At 35.9% G+C, this 22470-nt stretch overlaps 4 protein-coding genes across 6 annotated transcripts in view; 1 reads left to right on the forward strand and 3 right to left on the reverse strand.

The window, feature by feature from the left end:
* LOC110023208 (mitochondrial import inner membrane translocase subunit TIM22-4) overlaps positions 1-13114 on the forward strand; it is a 17222-nt gene extending 4108 nt beyond the window's left edge. The window contains exons 2-5 of one of the 3 annotated variants that reach the window (XM_020722512.1): positions 8109-8299; positions 9592-9664; positions 12501-12593; positions 13039-13114. In XM_020722512.1, the coding sequence (XP_020578171.1) occupies positions 8109-8299; positions 9592-9664; positions 12501-12586 (350 nt within the window). In that variant the 3' untranslated portion in view covers positions 12587-12593; positions 13039-13114. Of the gene's footprint in view, positions 1-8108; positions 8300-9591; positions 9665-12500; positions 12919-13015 lie in introns of those variants that run through there. The other 2 variants (XM_020722511.1, XM_020722510.1) reach the window with 2 other exon arrangements.
* Positions 13115-13313: 199 nt separating this feature from the next.
* Positions 13314-14208, reverse strand: LOC110023207 (ATP-dependent RNA helicase DBP6-like). The gene is made up of 2 exons (XM_020722509.1): positions 13530-14208; positions 13314-13394 (listed from the first exon to the last, which is right to left on the reverse strand). The coding sequence occupies exons 1-2, from the start codon at positions 14035-14037 to the stop codon at positions 13336-13338; spliced, it is 567 nt and encodes a 188-aa protein (XP_020578168.1). The 5' UTR covers positions 14038-14208; the 3' UTR covers positions 13314-13335.
* A 496-nt stretch (positions 14209-14704) lies between these two features.
* On the reverse strand, positions 14705-17465 carry LOC110023206 (peptide-N4-(N-acetyl-beta-glucosaminyl)asparagine amidase A-like). The gene is made up of 2 exons (XM_020722508.1): positions 15641-17465; positions 14705-15388 (listed from the first exon to the last, which is right to left on the reverse strand). Exons 1-2 carry the CDS (start codon positions 17006-17008, stop codon positions 14987-14989), a joined length of 1770 nt encoding a protein of 589 aa, XP_020578167.1. The 5' UTR covers positions 17009-17465; the 3' UTR covers positions 14705-14986.
* Positions 17466-19697: 2232 nt separating this feature from the next.
* Positions 19698-22470, reverse strand: part of LOC110023277 (peptide-N4-(N-acetyl-beta-glucosaminyl)asparagine amidase A-like) — a 3438-nt gene continuing 665 nt past the window's right edge. The window contains exons 2-3 of the mRNA XM_020722601.1: positions 21157-22456; positions 19698-19719 (exon numbers count right to left, since the gene is read on the reverse strand). Coding sequence (XP_020578260.1) covers positions 19698-19719; positions 21157-22456 — 1322 coding nt within the window. The remainder of the gene's footprint in view (positions 19720-21156; positions 22457-22470) is intronic.

Raw genomic sequence — 22470 nt, forward strand, 5'->3', positions numbered from 1 at the left:
CCCTGCCCATCCCTGTAAAGGTTTCAAAAGAAGAAAAAAAGAAAGAAATAAGTAATAATATGATTTTATAAAACATGAATATATATATTTTGTATTGCCTCATATAATCGTCGACACACATACCCACATGTATAATATGAACTGAATATTTTGTGTGTGTTTCCGGGAAAATCAGTACCAGTGCGACTAGAATTTAAGAAGGTGGAAAATTTTGTGTTTGTGTGAAACTCTCAAAGTGCCCTCATGACTAGTATTTAAGGAGGCGGGAAAAATGTTATACTTTTTTTATGCAGCTGTTTGAAGACCCATATATGTCTTTTTTTTGACATGGTGGTAAAAATATCCCTGGGTTGCGGTACCTTAACTCTAATCATACACAACTTTTTTGACATGGTGGGTGGACTTGACACCATATTAAATGTCCCTTACACGGGGATACAACAAAATTATGCCAGAATGTCTCATAGATGAGCACAAAATAAATCATTTGACAAAATAAAACGCTAAAATAAGAAGAGATCACGATAAATTAAACGTTTTTAATCATACACCAATAACTAAAAAAAGAATCAGGAATTGAACATAAATTAAACTCACTGGCGACTTGGTGTAAACTTGAAATGCTTGCCTATGAGCATCCCCAAATAGGGGTGTAAGTTAGCCAAGTCGACTCATGAGTCAGCTTGATGTTGACTCTATAAGGGTCTCGTGAAACTAGCTTGATGATCTAACAAGCCAAGCTCAAGATAGCCTTGACTCGACTCGTTAGGTAGTGAGCCGACTAATTTAAAAAATATTAATATAAAATATACTAAAAAATATCAAATTTAAAGATTTTATATTTAAATTATCAAAATTATTTACAATATATTTTTTATTTTATATTAAGTGATTTCATATTATTTATCTTGTAATAGTTCATTTTATTTATCATTTTATTATAATACCAGCTTAAATTAAAATTATTTTACCCCTTTTATATTAAATAATTCAACTCGTGAGCCAACTACAACTTGTATACTCAAGCTCAAGCTCGAGCAATTAATCAATTAAGCTCAAGCTCAAGCCGAGGGTGGTGAGCCCGATTTAGTTTGGGGCAGCTGCAACTGTTTCAAGAAGCAATTGTGAAGCTGCTGACTAAAAACTTGCAGCAATTATTATAAATTTTTTTTGGTTTAAAAGGCAGACCGCGATTGCACTTTGGCTTCATTTGAGAACGAGGCCTAGCTCCGTTGCGTTGTCGAGAACAACGACAAAATGTTTCACAATTGTTTGGTATATTATTGTCTCCTTGCAATACGTCCACCACAAAGCCCTTCCTTCGTCATTTCAGACCGTGAGATTTCACTGTTTCAGCTCTATTGCGCAAAGTTTCGCTTTTTTTGGAATTTGAAATGTCCAAAATGACCATTTGCAACTTAACATCGCCGTACTCCATTGCCAGCGTTGCTTGTTTCGTTACCACTCTTGCTCGGCTTGAGATGCATAGACGATCAAAGTACTTACCTCTGAAGGCATTGTGATGGAGCTCAACGCCTCAGTGACTGTAGAATGCATCACTGTCGTCTTTTCTTTCTGCGCCATCTTCCTAAGCCATATCGTGTTTTTTATGACCACCACGCCGCTCTCTTCTGCCGGCATCTGAAGACGGAGATCGATTCGTTAGCGATGGTTGCCGACGTATGGAGATGGAGGCCGATTCGCCAACAATGGCTGTCGACATCTGAAGATGGAGGTGCTTATAGAGCATGAGAGTGATGGTGACGTGTGTTGCCTGCTGATCGTTGACTTCAATGGCGTTGAATCTGTGGAGCTTCTCAAGCAGTCGGAAGGCTTCATCGGAGAATCTTGGTTTTAGCTGTTTGTCCGGAAAATTTTGCTGGAGAAGACGATCGAGTTTACGTGACAGGGTTATTATAGTCTTATAATTTGTATGATAAAGTTAAAAAATACACTCATAATGATTTATTCAAACAATAATTTCATTTTACATACCGTAGGCTTAAAATGGAACTTCTTAGGATGCAGCTTTTAAACCTACTTTTCCCACCGCAATGCCACCCTAAATGCACCCTAAAACTCAAAACTCTCTAGCACATAAATTTGGAACTAAAACTGTAAAAAAAAGTGCTCATGAGGGTTCGGGTTTATAGAAGATAAAAAGTTTTTTGTTGGGCTCCCCAGAACCTAAAGGACTTTAAAATATAAATTCTTTATAATGTGTTAAACAATATCAAGTTTTAATTCATCTGAATTACCATTGTTCATAACACACCTACAAGCGGATAGAAGGTAAAATTTAAGATTTAAAATGAAAAATAACCCGCAAGTGCTCTAACCAATGCATTAAATACCTTACCAGGTGGTTTGAAAATGCCGCGTTGGTAGAAATTAAGTTATCAAACTTAATTTATCTTGTGAAACATGCAAGTAATTTATAATTCATAAAAAAATCTCTTTTCAAAAAATAAAATTCAAAATCATTAAATAACGTACGCTCTTAAGCAAACCAGTTCGATCATTCTACCAGTAAAATTTGGAATTTTCAAGATTGAATCTACCAATCCCGATCCTCTAGTAGCAAGCAAGCAGAGTTGATAAGTCATGAAATGACAAAATGGGGTTATTTAAATTTCCGATGATGTCCGTGTTGATTGAAAATTGCAATCAGAGGGAATAATTTAACCAAAAAAGTAAGAAATTCTCCTATAAATTATTAAAATAAAAGAATTATAAAAATTAAACTTAAATCATTAATAATTAGGAGTAAAATAGATTCGTCATCTGCACAAGTTTGTGGGGGAGAATGAAATTTAAAATTAGCCCCACAAAGAGTTAAAGTCATGTTGATTGAACTTTTATAATCACTCTCAAATGATCTCACATTAGTATAAATGTGATCTTTGTTGTCTATTTGCGTGATTTTGTTGTCAAATGATACACCAAAATAACGATTATTACTATAGTCCTCTGACTGGATGGTTTGGTCAGTAGCCTCCACCAAGTGGTTTGACAAGTAAACTTCACTATAAAGCAGTCACGACTATTGTCCGTATTTCTTCAATGATTTAGTTTATTGAGTTATGAAATATAGAGTACATGTGATATGACTTAAGATATTTTGTTAACTATGATTAACTTAGATGTCTCCCATTGAACAAATATTCACCCTAGGTCTGCAAGAATCCCTTAGACGAAACATGTCATGACTACTAACAAGGATTTTTTTGTCATGTTTTTTCAACCGTCTCTTTTTATTAAGTAGACCAGGGTTCATGTTAGTCCGAGGCGATGTAACCATGAGTTCCTGATTGGGTATGTCATTATTTCCCCCATTTTCCATTCTAAGCGAATGGTGATAAATTTAATCTATTTAAAATCTAATCATTGCTACTATATGTTGAGTTTTAACACTTGGAACCCTCAATGACTAGCCTAATCGAAAGTTTTCTCCCATTATCGGGAGGGGTATTTAACTATAGGGACTTGCGTCTATAGAAAACTTCGATCTTAGATCAAAAAATTCTCACAAAATGAGGGAAAATTTCTGGGCAGTACCTTCTTTAAAATTTAATCAGTCACTCTCAACGCGAGAAGCTGAGCCATTGAATTTCCGGAGCCTGCAATTAAGTTAGAGGATAATGTTTTCTTTGGAGGGTTGGTAGCTTAGAGTGTTCCTGAGATTTGATGAGAGAGAAATTGTCCTCTTTTTTTGTCTTTCATTTTAATAGAGATTGCTTAAAGTTTGATGATATCTTTTTCACTCTTATTATCTTAATTTTTTAAGAAACAGATTTTGGTGATCTTTTTTACTTTTATGTTGTACTCATTCATTTATTTAATAGTGGATTTATCCGTGCCTTCTTGTCATTCTCAACTTAACTACTTGAATCTTAGCGTTCTTATCTGTATGGTTGAGTGTATTGTCATCTATTTTGTTTACGTGGGGTTGTTAACATTTGGTTCTACTATATTTGATTATATTACTGTGGCATTGTTAATGAAGGGTAAATTTTTCCTTTTCCTGCAACAATTTGGTCTAAGGGCTACTAAAATATTATTAAGAGATGGTATCTTCTTGCAATCAATGCGTTTTGCTAGCACTGTCAAATAATTTGCTTTGACATATGGAAACTGAAGATGAAATCTTCTTTTCCATAGAGGGATTGCTCGAGGCTTTGAAGGGAAATAATTTCCCAATTGTCATGGAGAAGGAGATGGTTCGAAAGCTTTCAATTCAATTATCCTTAGATTGAGAGACAGTTTATTCTAAATTTAATTTTTCAAGTACTCAACAAGATATGTGGGAAAGGTTAAAATCTCTATAGTCGATGATTTCACTTACCAATTGTCTCTATTTGAAAGTATAATTATGATCATTTACGTACATATCACTCAAGTCCTATTTATTTACATATCTAACACCAATACTTTGCCTTTTACATTTAGACTACCCAAAACTTTCATATTACATGAAAAAATACCACCATTTTAACTTTTAAAAAGTCAAATACACCTTTTAATGCATAGTTAAGGTGGCATTTATATAAAAATTGAAGTTTTGGTGTTAGATATGTAAATATATAAGAATTGAGTGATATTTATGTAAATCTTTCTATAGTTATTTGCATTTCACATGTAAGAGGTTACATAATTATGATTTGGCTGTAGTATATTTGGATGTGAAAATTAATGAGGAAAATAAAGCTTTGATTTTGCTTTGCTCTCCACTATCCTCTCACGAGTAAATTATTATCATCTCATTTTGTGGGAAATATATATTTTTCTTTAGGTAGGTGAATTCTAATTTTCTATCAAACGGGTTGAGGAAGATGTAAGGAGAAAGCTCAACAAGGGGCTATTTGTGAAGATAAGTAGCAAGAAAGAAGAAAAAAGGAAATATTTAAATTAAAGTCCAAGAAAAATGGCAGTACCATGACAAGATGTATATACACTGAAAATATAAATGTAGATCACTAAGGTCAAGAAAAAAATTATAAGAAATGCGAGTCTAGCTTTGAGGCAGTATTAGTAGTAGACATTGTTTAAAATTATGCAATTTAACGGCTTCCCTTTAGGTTCGCCAAATTTTGATTCAATCTTCAAGAAATCTTAGGTCTTCGAGTTAAAATCTTTTGCTAGAACAGGATAGCTTGATAAAAATCATGATTAGAATGAGTAGAGGAACGTGATCAAGGACTATGTTACTCAGGCAGCTGAACAACAGACAACTAAAGGAGCATGCAATCAATCGAAATTAGAGAGAAATTTAGCATTTATTAGCCTGGGAGGCCTTACGCTTGAACATCTTCATATAATCGTTTTAGTGGTGTCTCACATCTCTTGAATAAATTTGATAAAAAAAACATTTAGAGCAGGATATCTACTTGTTTTCAAAGCAATGATAGGATCTTTAATCTCATCTGGAAGAAAAAAGATAATTTAGAAATTTCAAGATGAAATGATCTTTAGAAGAATAAAGCTTAGAAAATCATTGGAATTGCAAGCGCTTTTGATTTGTCAAAGAATCAATTTGATGAATGAAATTTATTTTCCATTATCAATTTTGTAAAAAAAAAAGTTATTATCTTTAAGAAATTGCCTGCCTTTGGATATTAGATGCAGATAAATTTCTTCTTCCTTGAACTAATTATAGTGCCATTTTCAATCATTTTTATAATCCTAAAGATCTAGAGAGGGCATTATACTTGGCTGAACTTTAATTTTGATATCATTTAGTTTATTGATCTTTGATTTTTTTCTCTTATCAGTTTCATGATAGGACTCTTAACCCCATCTCTTTGATTTAAGTAATTTTTTCATCAACTAGTGATCATTTCCTAGAAGCTATCTAAGCTAAACGCAATAATTTTCAAAATTTAATAGTTGAGACTTAAAACGTGAGTTTGGTTAAAAGAAAAATGATTTGGCAATGATCAAAGAAGTTGACAATGCCAACAATAATCTTTAATGCAAATACATAGTAACCTTAAAATTAGGAAGATTTATATACATATTACATACCACACCATTGCTATGTATTTAACATTTCTAAAACCTAAACTTTAATTTTTACATATATTCCACCTTATTTATGCATGAAAAGGTGTATTTCACTTGTTAAAAGTTAAATTAATGATATTTTTTATGTCATATGAAAGATTTTGTTGGTAGAAATGTAAAAAAAGTCAACTTTAAGTGTTAGATATGTAAATTCATAGAAACTGGGCGACATGTATGTAAAAGCCGCTTAAAATTATCACATAACATCTAAGTTGACGGCCATATTGATCCAAGCTTGAAAAGTTCATTTTAGAAACGAACTCTGCTATCCTTTTAGATAATGAATATACTGTGAACATAATAAAAGAATTTCATTAGAAAGTGTATAGTAATAGAAAATGCACCAATCATGCAGCGAAGAATATGCAAATAAGGCTGTCAGAAAAGCTTGTTTGTGTTCGATCGTGTTTTGCTTGATAATTAGCTCATATTTGACTAGTCTTTATAAGTTCGTTTATTTGAGAAATTAAGCATGACAAAGGCCTAAACTTTAGCATAAGAAAATATAAATTTAGCAGTTTATTTTTTTAAGGTTGTTTTATTTTTTTGCAATTTTATTTTAATATAATCATCCCTTTGGTAACTATAGATAACTATATACCAAAGAGTTTTAGCTCAACTGATATATTCTATGTTTTTTAGTGTAAAGGTCATATATTTGATTTTATTCTGACATTTTTTAAAACTAAATATTCATTTGGTCCTTGCGTTGAATTTAATCTGTAACAGACATTTTGCTCTACTTCTATTCAATACAGATTTGGAACAAGTGTATGTTTATAAAAAAAACCTGGGCATTTACATACATACCTCCCGATTCTTATGCCGAACATTACCTTTTATATTTATATTTTATAACGCCTATCTTTTATATCATATCAAAAGTACCACTATTTTAACTTTTTAAAAGCGTAATACACCTTTTCATGCATGGGTAAGGTGGCATGTATGCAAAAATTGAAGTTTACGTGTTTTATAGGTTAATACATAGGAATTAACTGGTATGTATGTCAAGCTTCCAAAAATCTATAAATAAATGCACGTTTTCAAATAAATTGTAAACCTGAGGCTTTGGATGCTAAGAAGCACAATCCTGGTATTACATTTGTTTTATGGCATTCACTAGATCAAAGTTTTGACGTTTTTGTAATGAATGTTTTTCATAGATTTTGGCACACTTCACATTTTCTTTGGGCGGTTTGTTTATTTCTTAGTTTTTTTATATTATCGCTTTAGCTGGAAGCTTGCAGAGACAAAAACATTTTTTTTTAATTGCCATGGGATCATCCTGTTAAATCTCTGATACATGTATCTGTTTTGAACTTGTTAAATGTTCAGATATGTAGATTAAGTTTGGCCATTCTGTTTTCGCCATACAAATACATTTTGGGGCACTTACATGCATTCCACAGAATTCTCATGTATTTACCTATCTAACACCTAAATATTCATATTTTACATGCGTATCACTCAAATGTTTAACATTACAAAAAAAAAAGAAAAAAAAAACACACAATTACTATTTTCTTAGAAGTGAAGTACAAGTTTTCATGCCTAGGTTTATGACACCAAGGAGTTATAAATGTAAAATTTGAAAATTGTGTGTTTGATATGTAAATTTATAAGAATTGTTAGGTTGTATGTAAATTTACCATACATTTTAAATGCTTCAACTTTATGCACTCTTTTACCGTTTAACAAAATGTTTTTGGGGCATTTACATGCATACCACCAGCTTCATATGTATTTACATATCTAATTCATAAATTTTGCTTTTTGCATTTATACCGCCCAGAATTTTCACATCACAATAAAAATACCACCATTTTAACTTTTAAAAGTTAAAATACATATTTTTACTCATAAGCAAGGTGGTGTGTATGTAAAAATTGAAGTTTTAGGTGTTAAATATTTAAATACATGGGAATTGAGTGGTGTGTATGTCAATCTACAAAAAATAGTTTAGCTTTACAAATTGTGGAGATTTTATAGTAAATAGACTTAGAAATTTGATTATATTTTCATTTCGTTTTCATGATTTGTAGGTGGCGGACTTGGTTTATTCATGGGAATGTTTCTGGGCGCTTTGGATAATCCAATAGTGCAAGAAGAAATGAGTGGAAGGCAGCAATTTATATACACTGCTAAGCAGATGGGGAGGAGAAGCATTAATTCTGCTAAGGCATTTGCTGTCATGGGCTTGGTGTTTTCAGCAGCTGAATGTATTGTAGAGAAGGTAATTTAAGAAGAATTTGGAATATGAAGTAACTTTTGATAAGGAAATTTTACATGCATGGCACCCATTTCTTATGTTTTTACATATCTCACGCCTAAACTTTAATATTTATATACATAGCACTTCGGTGCTTTAAACCTATACATGAAATGATGTATTTTCACATTTAAAAGTGGTGACAGTGCAATTTTTGGTGTGATATTAAAAATTTGAGTGCGATGTGTGTATATATGAAATTTTGTTGTGAGATATGTAAAGTCATACGAATTGTGTGCTATGTATGTAAATGCTCCTTTTTTTTTTTCAGGCAATTTTAGACACCTAGCATACAATTCTTGTGTATTTACGTATCTCACATGCAAACCTTCATATTTACATATATAGCACCTTGGTACTTTAAGCAGATGCATGAATGTGTATTTGACTTTTAAAAAGGGGTAATATTATTACTTTTTTTTTGCGATGTTAAAAATTTGATTATTATGCATCTGCTTAAAGTACCAAGGTGCTATATATGTAAATATGAAGGTTTGCATGTGAGATACGTAAATACACAAGAATTGTATGCTAGGTGTCTAAAATTGCCTGAAAAAAAAAAAGGAGCATTTACATACATAGCACACAATTCGTATGACTTTACATATCTCACAACAAAATTTCAAAACATTAAAACTGAAAGTTTAGGTGTGAGATATTTAAAAACATTAAAACTGTATCCTATGTATGTAAATGCCCCTATTTTTCTAGGAAATTTTATATACCTAGCACACAATTCTTATGTATTTACGTATCTCACACCAAAACTTTCATATTTACATACATAGTACTTTGGTGCTTTAAGCCTATGCATGAAAATATGTATTTCACTTTTAAAAAATAGTAATAGTACTATTTTTTGTTGTGATATTAAAGATTTGAGTATTATACATGTAAATAAGAAAGTTTAGGTGTGAGATATGTAAATAGATATGAATTGTGTACTATGTTAATGCCCCCTTTTTTAATTTACTTAGGGCCGTTTACATGTATACCACCCAATTCTTACGTATTTGCATGTCTAACATCTACAGTCTACTTGATTATATTGCTACCGCTTAAAATTTTCATATCATATAAAAAAAACTGCAATTTTAATTTTTAAAAAGATGAAATATATCCTTTTCATGCATATGTAAGGTCACATACATAAAAACTGAAGTTTAGGTGTCAGATATATAGAGACATGAGAATAAAATGGTATTTTTGTGAATCTTCCATTTAATTAGTATTGATTCTATATTCTTTATCTCAAGGCACGAGCAAAGCATGATACGACAAATATAGTTGTGGCTGGCTGTGTTACAGGTGGGGCTATATCAGCTAGAGGTAAGCAACTTTATTTATTTTTTGAGCCATTTAAAGGTACTGATTATAGTTCTGGTTTTTGTTCTTTATTCTTTCCAAATTTATTCTAGGAATGTTGATTTTTATAAATTTTCTTTTCTTTTATTTTCTCACAACAAAATTATTTCGATAAGGATTGATAGTCGCTACTTCATTCAAGATTTTACGAGAAAATATTACATGCGGCGGACCGCATATCCAGACAACAGTCCGGATGCGGGCACGCCATTGTGTGTCGCACGGCGGCCCATCTAGACGGTTGCCTGAACGTGCGGTCGCCACACGTTATATTTGCTCACATTTTACACCCACTTTTCTGGATGCTGAAGAAGTTGCAAAAACAAATATGGGGTTTTGAATGCTTAAAATGTTAAGACAACTTAATATAGAGAAATTCATGGTATATTAAAGAATAGGGGCTTTCACATACATACCACTCAATTCCTATGTTTTTGCACATCTAACATTCAATCTTTGCTTTTTACATTTATACCACCCAAAGATTTTGTCACATAAAAAATCATTTAAATACCACTATTTTGACGTTTAAAAATTGAAACACATCTTTTCATGCTTAGGCAATGTGACATACATGCAAAAAGTTAAAGTTTAGGTGTTAGATATGTAAATACATAAAAATTAAGTTTTATGTATGTAAATCCTCCTAATGAATAATAACACGAGTTCTGAGTAGAATAATATGTAGGGACAGTTAAATACATATCACCCAAAATTTTTCTACTTACAAAAACGAGCACCTGTATCATATTTTTTGAATGCAATTTACATGTGCCATGATCAAGCTTATTGGGAAATTGGTAAAACCGGAAAACACTAGTTGGGTTTATTTTGTGCATTTCAATATTATAGGTGTAAATTTGAAAAACAGATGCAAGAGAGTGCTAGTTTTGTTTGTATGTTTTTAGTGCTGTGTATGCCCCATGGTAAACTTATCAAATATGAAAATTTATAAAAAAAATCTGTGATTTTTCAAAGGCTAAGTAAACAGATACTCCCAAAAGGTTAAGGCGATTGATTCAAATGTGCAGAATCATTAGAAAGATGAGTGTATAATATGTAAGGATGATTACATAGCAATCACCAGTAAGGGCAGTGTAATAATGCAAACTCAAGTTTCTCATATACTTCAAGGAAGATTTACATACGTACCACTTCATTCCCATGTATTTATCTATCTAACGTCTACACTTCAAGTTTTGCATGCATACCACCTTGCCTATGCATGATAAGTAGTATTTCACTTTTATTAAAATAGTTGTGTTTTGATGTGATTTGAAGATTTAGATGGTATAAAAGTAAAAAAGCAAAGTTTAGGTGTTAGATATATAAGTGCATAGAAATTGGTTGGTATTTATGTAAATGCCCCATACTTCAAACATCGCACAAAAATGCAAATGCATCTTAGCATAAGAAAAAAATTGTTGCCCCATACTTCTTTCATTTAGGGACCACCAAAAGTCCTCGGAACATACCGAAAACGGATGTGAAGTTTACATATATACCAGACAATTCTTATGCATTTACATAGTGACATACCTAACACTTAAACTTTTATAATTACATTTATGACATTGTCATAAACTTGTGTATGAAAAGGTGTATTTCAATTTTAAAAAGCAATTAAAAACAACATTTTTGATGTGATATTAAACATTTGATTTCTAAGCATGTAAATATGATAGTTTAGGTGTCATATATGTAAATACGTAAGAATTGTGTGGTATGCATGTAAATGTCCAAAAACAAATGGGGGCATTTACATGTACCATACCATTCTTATGCATTTACAAATCCAACACTAAAACTTTCATATTTATATACAAAACACTCTAATCTTTAATATCACATAAAAAATACCATTACTACTAACTATTTAAGAGTGAAGAACACTTTTTCAATGCCTAGGCATGTAAATATCAAACTTTAGCTGTTTGATAAGTAAATACAAAGGAATTGTGGGGTATGTATGTAAATTTCCAAACACATGTAGACAAATCTTTATTTTATGTCCTACAAAATATATTGAACTGTCCAATATTTATCTAATTGAGATATAGGCTAATAACAACTCAAAAGTATATGCTGAATAGTTCAAATAAAATTAGTTATGTCAGAGTAATAATTAATTAGAGTTAATCAAATCTGTTTAATAAGATAAGGGGAATCAATGCCACGAGATGTCGGCTGATCATATAAACAAGCTCAGTCATGGGCAGGTATAAATAATTGGAGCATTTCGATACATGTCACTCAATTCTTATGTATTTACATATCGATCACCTAAATCTTGCATATCACATATAAAATAACAATATTTTAGCTTTTGAAAGGTGAAATCCGCATTTTCATGCATAGGTAATGTGGCATATAGGTAAAAATTGAATTTAGGCTTCAGATTTGTCAATACATAGGAATTGAGTGGTATGCATGTAAATCATACCACTGAAATCTTATGTATTTACATATCTAACACCCTAAAGATTAAGTTTTACATTCATATCACATAAAAAATACCACTTTTTTCACTTAAAAAAATGAATACACTTTTTCATGCATAGGTATAGTAAAAATTGAAGTTTGCCCGTCAGAAATCTAAATACATAAGAATTAAGTGGTGTGTTAGTGAATTTTCATGAGCACATAGTTTTTTCTGCTTAGATTGATTGGCTTCTACCTCCTTTAGCCATTTATGATATATTTTGTTTATATTTTGTTCAGGTTTATATGGTTTGTGATCAAATTAATGCATGGATGGCCATTCTCTTAAGCCTTTATTCTGTGCTCTCTTTTCTTACAGGCGGTCCAAAAGCAGCATGTGCTGGGTGTGCAGGATTTGCTGCGTTCTCAGTCCTCATTGAGAAGTTCCTTGATCGCCATGATTGAAACTTCGGTAGATAGTCCTCCATATAAGGCTTAATTTTATTTTTTTGCCTGATAACTTATTCATTCCTTATAAAAATACCATTTTTTTAAAAAAATTCTGAGCAAATCTCTCAAATCAAACAATGTATAAGCAAATTTTGAATTTGGGTGTCGCTGCAGCCGTCGCTGTCCATTTTTGTAATTTGTGATTATCTGTTCTGAATAGAGATCAATGAGATGTAATATTACATGTCTTATTTTACACACTCTCGACCAAAATAAATGCCAAGCTTTTGTTTACCGTGAGCTTTCAAGTAAATATGTGCAATTCGACTACCCGAGTTTATCTCTCTCTACCACTTGCAACAAATTATTTCTTTGTTACATTTATACGACTTAAATCATTTCATTCATGGTTAAGATGTTCTGTATGTAAAAACTGACGTGCAGGTGTTTGATATGTAAATACACAGAAATTGAGTGGTATGTATGTAGATTTTCCTATCTCTTATGGTTGGAATATGAACAACATCATCATCCAGAGACGAGAACAACAAACTGCATTGTATTTACATCAGAAAACACACAGGTGGATGGATTGAATAACCTCAAGATTACCAAGAGTATTCTGCTACTGAGTCCACCAAACATAAAAATTCAGGTAAAAATGTGCTCCAACTCGTGGCACATTGTTTAGAAACACAGTGAAGAATTCTAAAAGAGCTGAATTCAAAAATTCAGGTAAAATTACTTCTTTTTATTCTCTTGAGCTAGTCATGAATAATTGAGATCAGAATAGTTGCCTCCTCAGTATCCGGGCCGTTCTCAACTGTTAAGAAGAACAGAATCACAAGCTTTTTAAAAACTCAAGCCTCCTGAGGATTAGTCTGACATTTTATAAAGTATAGGATTAAAATGAACTAAAATGCAACAGAGTTTGATCCCAGAGATGCGAGGAAGAAACCTGGCAGAGTAATTCGTGGAGATGAAATTACTATTCCTTCAGGCTTTTCATCAGTTCTCTTCCCTGCAGGTTTGTCTCCATCTCTATCTTCATCAGCAGACTCTCCTGCAGCAGAAGTGGTTGAGATGACAGCAATGGGGACATGCAGATGAGAGATGAGCTGTTCCATGAGCCCGCCGCCATTGTTGGACTTCGAGCTACCCTTCTCTCCATCTGCTTCCAGCTTCCCTTCATGGTCGTCTCTATCTTCATCTTCTTCAGCTGACTTTCCTGCTGCAACAGAAGCGCTTGAGATGCCGGGAATGGGGACAGGCAGATGAGAAATGAACTGCTCTATGAGCCCGCCGCCATCGTCGGACTTGGAGGTACCCTTCCCTTCATCTTCTTCTTCTTCTTCTTCTTCTTCTTCTTCTTCTTCTTCTGCCGTGTCTTCTGTTTTTCCTGCCTTGTTATTAAAATCTGATAAAGTGTTCAAGAGCTCGTCCACACAATCCTCCATTGATTTCATTAAAATGGTTCTTTTGCGAGTATTGGTGAGTTTTATATAGATGGAATGCGAATTAAAGGAGGAGACGCGTCGCCTGCTTTGGGGAGCGTAGCTCGCCAAGCTGAGGGATGTGGTCTGTTTCCGCTTCTCCACGTGTTCTTGCCGGCCTATGTTGTTGCCACTCTAATTTTATATATTTATATTTCTAACACAATTTTTTTATTTTTTATATTTATATCACTTAAAATTTTCAGATCCCGAAAAAACATCAACCGAGCCATTTGGTTGTAGAGAAGCTAATTTTATCATTTAGAGGGAATATAAATTAAATGTGTGATGTATACATGTATATGGTGCAACATACCCGACTTGTTGATTGTCATTTGCAACTTATTAAGAAAATATTATAAAACTGCTGGAAACTAATTTTATGTTCAAAAATCTATGATAATCATTACATTTTTTGTTTTTTAGAAAGTCAGACCGAAGCTAGAAAGCTGCCTCTGCATCTAATCAAGATCGGTGGTAAAACACATATTTCAGCGACAGTTTTTTGAAAGAACCTGTCAAAACGTAATTTATTTAAACAAACAAATTACGATGTAGTGCCACACCGCCACCCCAAATGGACCTTTAATCTTTTAATACTAGTACTATATCTGTTAGCATCACATACAAATTAAAACCACTAGTAATGACAAGAATAAACTAATAGTAATAAAATAAATCTTAAAAAAATATAGGAGACTAGTGAAGCTCTCTCACATATAGAGAGAACATTACGTACAGAATCCGTATGAATGCAAGCTACATATACTACATTATTATAAATTATTGCACACGGAGTCCGTATACACACAGACTCCCGCACATAATAATTTTTCCTATTCTAACCTCAGCCATTATTCTTACAATTATACTCTTACGCTCAAAACCAAGCCGCAAACTACGTCCATTACTCTGATTCAATTCAGGCATCCGCAGCGCAGGAAGGACTGGTGGTGTCAAGCATCACAACGCCACCGGCAGTGTTGACCGCTCGGAGATAGCAGGTATTATCATCCCTATATTTGTAAGACGAGCGGGTGGATGCGCTGCCCCAAACTGGTGCGTCGCCGCGCATCAACGCCGATCCCTCCGCGTCCTGTCGATCGGTGAGCGTGCTGGTCGTCATGGCTTGGCCTTGGCTGAGAACCACGGATTCGAGGAGTTGGTGGAAAAGTCTGGCTTTAAGGAAGATGGATCCGCCTGCTGCGCTGACGCTGGTTGTCTGAATCTGAAGCGGTGTTTCGAGCAGCATTTGTGCGCGGCCGAGGGTTTGATGCCCGATTGACATCTCCACCATCATCCTCTCCTTGTTGTTTACCTCCACCTATCAAAATATTATGCCTCACATTATTATATTTGGAGAAAATAATATTATCAAAATATAATGTTATGTGTCTGACAGAGAGATGTGATTAAATGTGCAGATATGAATATCAGATTTTAGCTGTTGCATATGCAATTATATAAGAATTGTGTGGTATATATGTAAATTTCACTTTTATTTTTTTGCGTCATGATAGTTTTCTCAAAAAAAAAAAGCATGTGGTGGTTTTGTAACTTGTAAGTGTATAAATACCTGCGTAACAGCCCCACGATTCTGCACCTCGATCTGGCTCTTGAACTTGATCTTCTGCCTCACCGCGGTGCTGATATTCCCCCGGGAAGAGCTTACCCACCCCGTGAACTGCCACAGCCCCTCCGCATTGATCTCCGATTGCCCGTCCTGGTTCCTCCACTCCGCATTCCGGTTCACCTTCACCGGCGGCACGTAGTAATGCACCAGCCCCGCCCTAACTGCGTCCGACCACAGATCCACCCACACGTGCAGATTCCCACTCACTAACCAATACGGCAGCGCATCCCGAACCCCCAGCCCGATCTCATGCGTCCTCCCGTCCAGCAGAAGCCCGAGAAATGGAGTTATGTCGAGATCGTACGACGGCATATCGAAGGCCCCGATGGACGCCACGGGAGACCAGAAGAAAGGGTTTATGGATCGGGGGTAGATGACGGGGAATGGTATGTGGCCGCCGACGAACTGTCCGTCGATGGTGGCGTATAGTTGCCGGAAGCCGCCGTTTGTGCGTGGGGAGGAGAGGTTCGAGAAGGGGGATTGGCGAAGGTAGGATGTGCGGAGAGGGTTTGTGTACCAGAACTCATCGTCTCCGTGGTAGGAGACGAAAATTTCGAGTACGGCTCGGTACGCGTTCATTGGGAGGGCGATTGGGGATGTTTGGATGTGGGTTTCGTTGTTGATGCGGAACCAGAAACCGGTGGTGCCGAGATAGCCGGTTGGGTTTGAGATCGGGAGAATAATGTCAGCGGGTTCGTGGTAGAGTGATCGGGTGTTCGGATGGGCGGCGGCGGTGGCGGTGGCAATGGTGGTGGTGGCGGCGCCGCGGTAGAAATGGAGGGAAACATTGGCGGAGTAGACTCCGGGTAGGCGGGCGGGGGAGTTGGAGTTTTCGAGCATCATGGAGACGATCCCGCGGCCGCGAGCGGCTGTGTAGGAAGGATCGCCGAGGCGGCGAAGAATGGCTGCGTAGCGGGAGACGTCTTTGCGGACGGTCCAGAAGGCACCGGGTGCCATGGGGAGAGGGGTGGTGGTGCGGAGGATCTCGGAGCCGTCGATCCAGACGGCGGCGATGCGATCGCGTTGTAGATCGGAGGCGGAGACGGAGAGTTCGAGGATGACGCGGGTCCAGGGAAAGGGACATTCGCGGGGGTGGGTGTAGTTAGCGGCGGCGGGAAGGGAGCCGGCGGTGTCGGCGAACTCCTGCTGGAGGAGGAGGACGGAGCATTTGGGGGTTTGGCCGGCAAGGATGGCAGGGGGTAGGGTGGGATCTAGGTGCTCGAGGCTGATGCTGGGAACAGGGCCGGCACTCTGGGTAACTATGCCGACGGATAGCAAGAGGAGGAAGACGGAGATACAGCAGCGGTTCATTTTTAGGCGGAATGAGAGGGAGATAGACAGAGAAGGAGCTCGCCGGAAAGTTAACTTCCGGCAGGTGTTGGATATTGCTGGCGTTGGGCGGTGGTCGGAATAAATAGGAGGAGGAAGTAGGAGGAGGAGGAGGGAGTTATTTAAAATGTGCTGTGTGATCGGAGGGAACGTTCGATGTGGTTTCGTAGCGGACCGTTCTGTAGTACTGGCTGGAGGTGAGGCTTTTCTTCTGCTGGGTAGAATCCGATGGCTGTGGAACTATTTGGTACGTTCAATGCTAGCCTGATTTACATACATACCATTTAATTCTTATGTATTTACATATTTTAACGGTTGAACTTTTAGTTTTTAGATGAATACCCGTCTGCTTATGCATGAAGATGCATGAGAAGATGTATGTAATACTAAAGATTTAGGTCGTATAAATGTAAAAACTTAAATTTTAGGTGTTAGATGTTGATTTGATGTGTTATTAGGGAAGCAAACAAACCGAGTGTTCCACTATTTACTCGTAGCTCAACTTGATAAGAGCATTGTTTGATTAAGTTATCAAATAAATTGAAATAGTTTTGTAAATAATTGGTAGTTAAATGAACAAGGTTGAGTGAATGAATATTTGTTTGACTCGTTTAGTTTTTTCTTGAGGGCATGTTCATCTTCGTGGCTCATTGAGTTAGATAACAAATGGTTTGATTAAGGAGTTTGTGAATATTATCCTTTAATGCTCGTGAACTAGTTTCATAGTAGGCTCGACTAAGGGTCGGTTGTTTTGTTAAACAAGTAGCTCATTGAACCATAAACGAATCAAGCTCAAATCAAGCTAGAGCTCAAGCTCGAACATCATTTTCTAAAACAAGCTTGAGCTCAAGAATTGTACTAAAAACTCGAACTGAGATCGAGTCAAGCATTAACAAGATTCAAACAAATGAGCTTGAGCTCAAACAAGCTCCAACCCGCCTTGCCTCGATTCGTTTGTAACCATTTATGTCATAAAGAAATTTTTATCATCATGCATGAATCTTGATTTTAAGCAAGAAATATTCTAAATTCAAATTCAAGATCACATGGGCCCCAATTTCAGCAAGTTTAGTCAGACTAAGCGTCTTGATAATACATTCCATTCTAGCTTCAGAAGGCATGATGGGCATTCCATTGCATTGTCACCTTTGCTATAGTCAGAATGGGAGGGAATTTGAATTACCTAAGCTAGGCTCTCCATTGCACAATTGACATTCTCGGCAGCATTCAGAGAGTGATATGAAATCTCCAAGCCTAGTTTCTTGTATCAGTAGGTTCTTAAGAAATAAAATTTCTACCCAAATTTAAAATTTAAAGAAAAAATTATTTTAAAACTCAAAATCAATCACTAAAGTCTTAGTAATAATCAATAAAATCAAATAAAAACTAATATGGACAACGAACAATTTGCACTTATATAGTCATTCTTTTCCATTCCCCACACACATCTCCTATAGCACATAAAGGGCCATCCAACATATGAGGATCACAACTTTTTGTGGTTGAGCTTGCTTGTACTCTGATTAGTTGCACATCAATCAACATATAAAATTAAGTCTGAGTAAAATGAAAAATCAATAAAATGTAATAAGACCTTTTCTTTTTTCTAATAAACAACAACCCCATCTATTTTACATTATTATGGCAAGGCCATATGATTTTGAGATATTTAGCAGGGTTAGTTGATAGTCATTTCTAGATAGGATTATAAGTCTAGTGGAATCAGATTTGATTTTCTCCTATGTAGGACTAAGTTATAAGTCATTTTTGCAGATCTATAGACTAAGTTTGAGGTTGTACATTGTCAGTAGACCTCATTTTTAGTATTAAGTTCTTATTGTTCATCCAACTATAACATAACTCCTTCCCTCTTAAACTTTCTCATGATATGATGTCGTTAGGATTTAAATACTATCTTTTTAATAAAATAACCAACTTACATCAAATAAATTCTTCAATTTCAAAATCATAAAGACTAACTATAAAATAGTAGAAGTGTTATTGAGTTTCTCAGTATCCAAGTGCTTCATACTTTTTCCATTTTGGATCCCAAAAAAGCTATTCCTATTTTAACCATATTCCAATGATAATAATTATGAAAACTCAACTTTGAACTCATGAATATTTAAGCCTCAATCTTAATCTAGAGGATTCTTAAGAGAAGATCTTTCTTAAGATATAATTACTATAGATGTTTGTCCTTGTAGGAAGCTTACGACTTAAGTTAAAATAAAACCGTATCTAATTTTCAATTTGGTGGGGAAAAAAATTATTGGTTAATGCATACTCATTAAATTTAAATTAATTTTTTTATTTGAGCAATAAAGCTGTATAGTGATACTTTCATCTTTCGAGATGATATATTATCTCACTGACATATTTGACCACCCAAAAATAAATAAAAATATTCAAAATTTACATGATGTCATAAAAATAAAATCATCAGTCTCTCTTAAAGTCACTAACACACACACTCTCTCTCCCCTCCCCCTTCTAATTTACGATCCTAAATTTATTATTTCATGCTCTTATTTTAATTCATATTTTGTACTTAACTAGTAGCAGTTTTAACTTCCAATATAATGAATCATAATGCTAATATCATTGCAAGAGTGCATTATGACGATGATAATTGAGATATTCGATCGTGTAAATGCCCATCTCCATGAAATTATTCTTCATTTTGCTCCAACCTGTTTAAGAGCCTTAAACCAAAATATGCTTTTAATATGATTTAATCTCAATTTATAATTATTTAAATTAATTTCAAGTCATTCAATTTGGAGTTAACTATGAAAAATGTTCTTCATGAAATCAAGAAGTCAAAATTTTGAAAAATCATCTAAATCTTTTGCATAAGCACAATCATTCTATAAGTCTAGTTTCATGCCCGAAACGTTAATCCTTATAATGATATCAAGAATACCAATGACATAGAAACCAAAAAACCTTTGAGGCAACCATTAAAGAATACACTCTTTAACTTATTGAACATTTTTCGTTGATAGCCATTGATAACTTCACTTTTATCTAAATGGGGTTTCTTTCAATCAAACTTCTCAAACATGTAAAAAGAGTGCCTTGAATTGATGAGAAATCTCATTTATGTTGTGCTTACAAAAATGGGAAAAGAATAATAATTCAAGATTTACAAGGACAAATGTAAAAAATCTACCAAAAATATTAAAATTTAAAATGGGGGGAAAATCATAATCTCTCAATTCCTTAAAAATCTAAAGTCAAGACATCTCAACTTCAACATAGGAAGGCTCTTCAAAATGCTCTATGAAATATTATTTCCTAGATAAATCTCAAACATGTTAAATTGGTTGAAGAAAATCTTAAATACCAATTTTAAATATTCTTGAATTCATAATGATGGTATGAATTCATTAAAAGAGAATGTTACACATAGGATATAAGTTAGACATCCATTATAAGGAGATGTTTCCACAAGAATCAATCTTCAATGATGATTAAAATGAGTGGCTTTACACTTAGAGATAGAATGCAAAATGAATATATCCATGATAGGGTTGGTGTAGCTCCAGTGACAGACAAAATTATCCGATTAGAAGAGTAGACATCTTAGATTCAACTTATGTTAAGAAAGACAGAGGTAGATCAGGAAGACTTGAGCTTATTGTATAAAACATGATCTTAATTTATTAGAATTAAATGAAAATATGACACTAAATAGGACGCAATGGTAAATAGGACGCAATGGACGCAATGGAGGAAAAGGATTCATGTAACCAACCCCACTTAGTGTAAAGGTTTTGTTGTTGTTGTTGTTGTTGTTGTAATTAGTGAAAGAAGGGAAGTGGTTTAGTATTCATAACATTCACTTTCTCTCAAAAGCTTAAGAATTTTCAGGCAGCTACATATGTTGTGTGTGTACCTAAGGATTAATGGTTAAAATCTTTGTATTCTCTATATTGTTTTATTTTATGCAGTGTTGTTGTAATCTATATGTTTTTACTAATGATTTTCAAAAGTAAATCGACTTATTTTTACAAACATTCAACATGTGTAAATTTTTAAAAACAATTAAACATATTACAACATAGCAAATATATTTTATTTCAAAAAAAAACATAAATAAAAAAAAATTAAAAGGAGTCCCAAACAACTCTAAGATTCCATAATCCCCGGCCGCGGCGGCGGCGGCGGCAGCGGCAGCGGCGCACGATGAGCTCTCCTCGTCCTCCTCGAGCTTCCCTCCCACCATATTAACCGTCCTCAAATAACACTTTTTATCATCCCTAAACTTATAGATGGATTTGGTATCCCCACTCCCCCACACCACCTCCCCATCCTCCCCCACCAGCACTGAACCCTCCGAATCCTGCTTATCCGTTATCGTGCTGAACCAGTCCTCCGTCTTCCCCTCCGTCGAACTCCTCGCCTCCATCATCTCATGCGAAAGCTTCGTTTTCCTTATCGTCGTCCCCCCTCCCCCATTCGAAGTCACCGTCACCAGATTCAACGGCGCCTCCGTCTCCACCACCACCCTCCCCACCACCACGTGGTCCTTCTCTATCCTCAGATTCGTCCTCGCCTTCGTTTCCATCTCCACGCTTTTCATCGCCCCTTTCTCCTCCACCTCCACGTGGCTCTTAAACTTAAACTTATGCCTCACGCTCGTCGTCACATTCCCCGCCGACGAACTCACCCACCCCGAAAAACGGATGATCACCTGCCCCTCCATTTCCGACTTCCCATCCGCATTCTTCCAGTCCGCCTGCCGGCCGAGATGTAAAGGCGGCACCTTGTACCGAACCAGATCCCCCTCCACGGCGTCCGACCACGCATCCAGCCATAAATGGAGATTCGCATCTACCAGCCAGTACGGCTGGCTCTCCTTCACCGTCAGACCGAACTCATGGGGCTTCCCGTCGAGAAGCTTTCCGACGAAGGGAGTAAGCTCGAGATCATAAGAAGGATGGTCGTATGCTCCGATCGCCGCCACCGGAGCCCAGAAGAACGGATTCACCGATCCCGGCGAGATCACCGGGAAAGGAACCGCGGACCCGACGTACCGCCCGTCGATCGACGCCACCACTTGCCGGAAGCCGCCGTTCGGTTTTCTCGACGAAAGACCATCTTTTCCGGCGACTGACACGTCGTTGGACCGGAGGGGGTTCGCGTACCAGTACTGATCGTCGCCGTGGTTGGACACGAAGACCTCCAGCACGGCTCTGTAGGTGTTGTTGGGAATGAGGACGGTGCGGGTGCGGACGTCGGTCTGGTTGGTGACCCGGAACCAGTGATCCGGGCCGGAGGGGTTGGAGATGGGGATGATTAGGTCGGCGGGTTCGCGATAGAGGCCGCGGATGATGGGGTGGGAGGTGAGGCGGTGGAGTGCGCCGCGGTAGAAGTGGAGGGTGAGGTTGAGGGAGTAGAATCCGGGGAGGGGGGAGTGGGAGGGTTTTTGGAGGGCG

The sequence above is a fragment of the Phalaenopsis equestris genome, unplaced genomic scaffold, assembly GCF_001263595.1.
Source record: "Phalaenopsis equestris unplaced genomic scaffold, ASM126359v1 Scaffold000223, whole genome shotgun sequence".
In the NCBI taxonomy this organism is placed as follows: domain Eukaryota; kingdom Viridiplantae; phylum Streptophyta; class Magnoliopsida; order Asparagales; family Orchidaceae; genus Phalaenopsis; species Phalaenopsis equestris.

Bases quoted from the DNA above. Each gene is read 5' to 3' on its own strand.
- LOC110023206 (XM_020722508.1), bottom strand. From the start codon at position 17,008: ATGAACCGCTGCTGTATCTCCGTCTTCCTCCTCTTGCTATCCGTCGGC. The intron at 15,389-15,640 runs GTATTTATACAC...ATATTTTGATAG, and splicing joins ATCGTGGGGCTGTTACGCAG to GTGGAGGTAAACAACAAGGA.
- LOC110023207 (XM_020722509.1), bottom strand. From the start codon at position 14,037: ATGAAATCAATGGAGGATTGTGTGGACGAGCTCTTGAACACTTTATCA. The intron at 13,395-13,529 runs GTTTCTTCCTCG...TCTTCTTAACAG, and splicing joins TCCACGAATTACTCTGCCAG to TTGAGAACGGCCCGGATACT.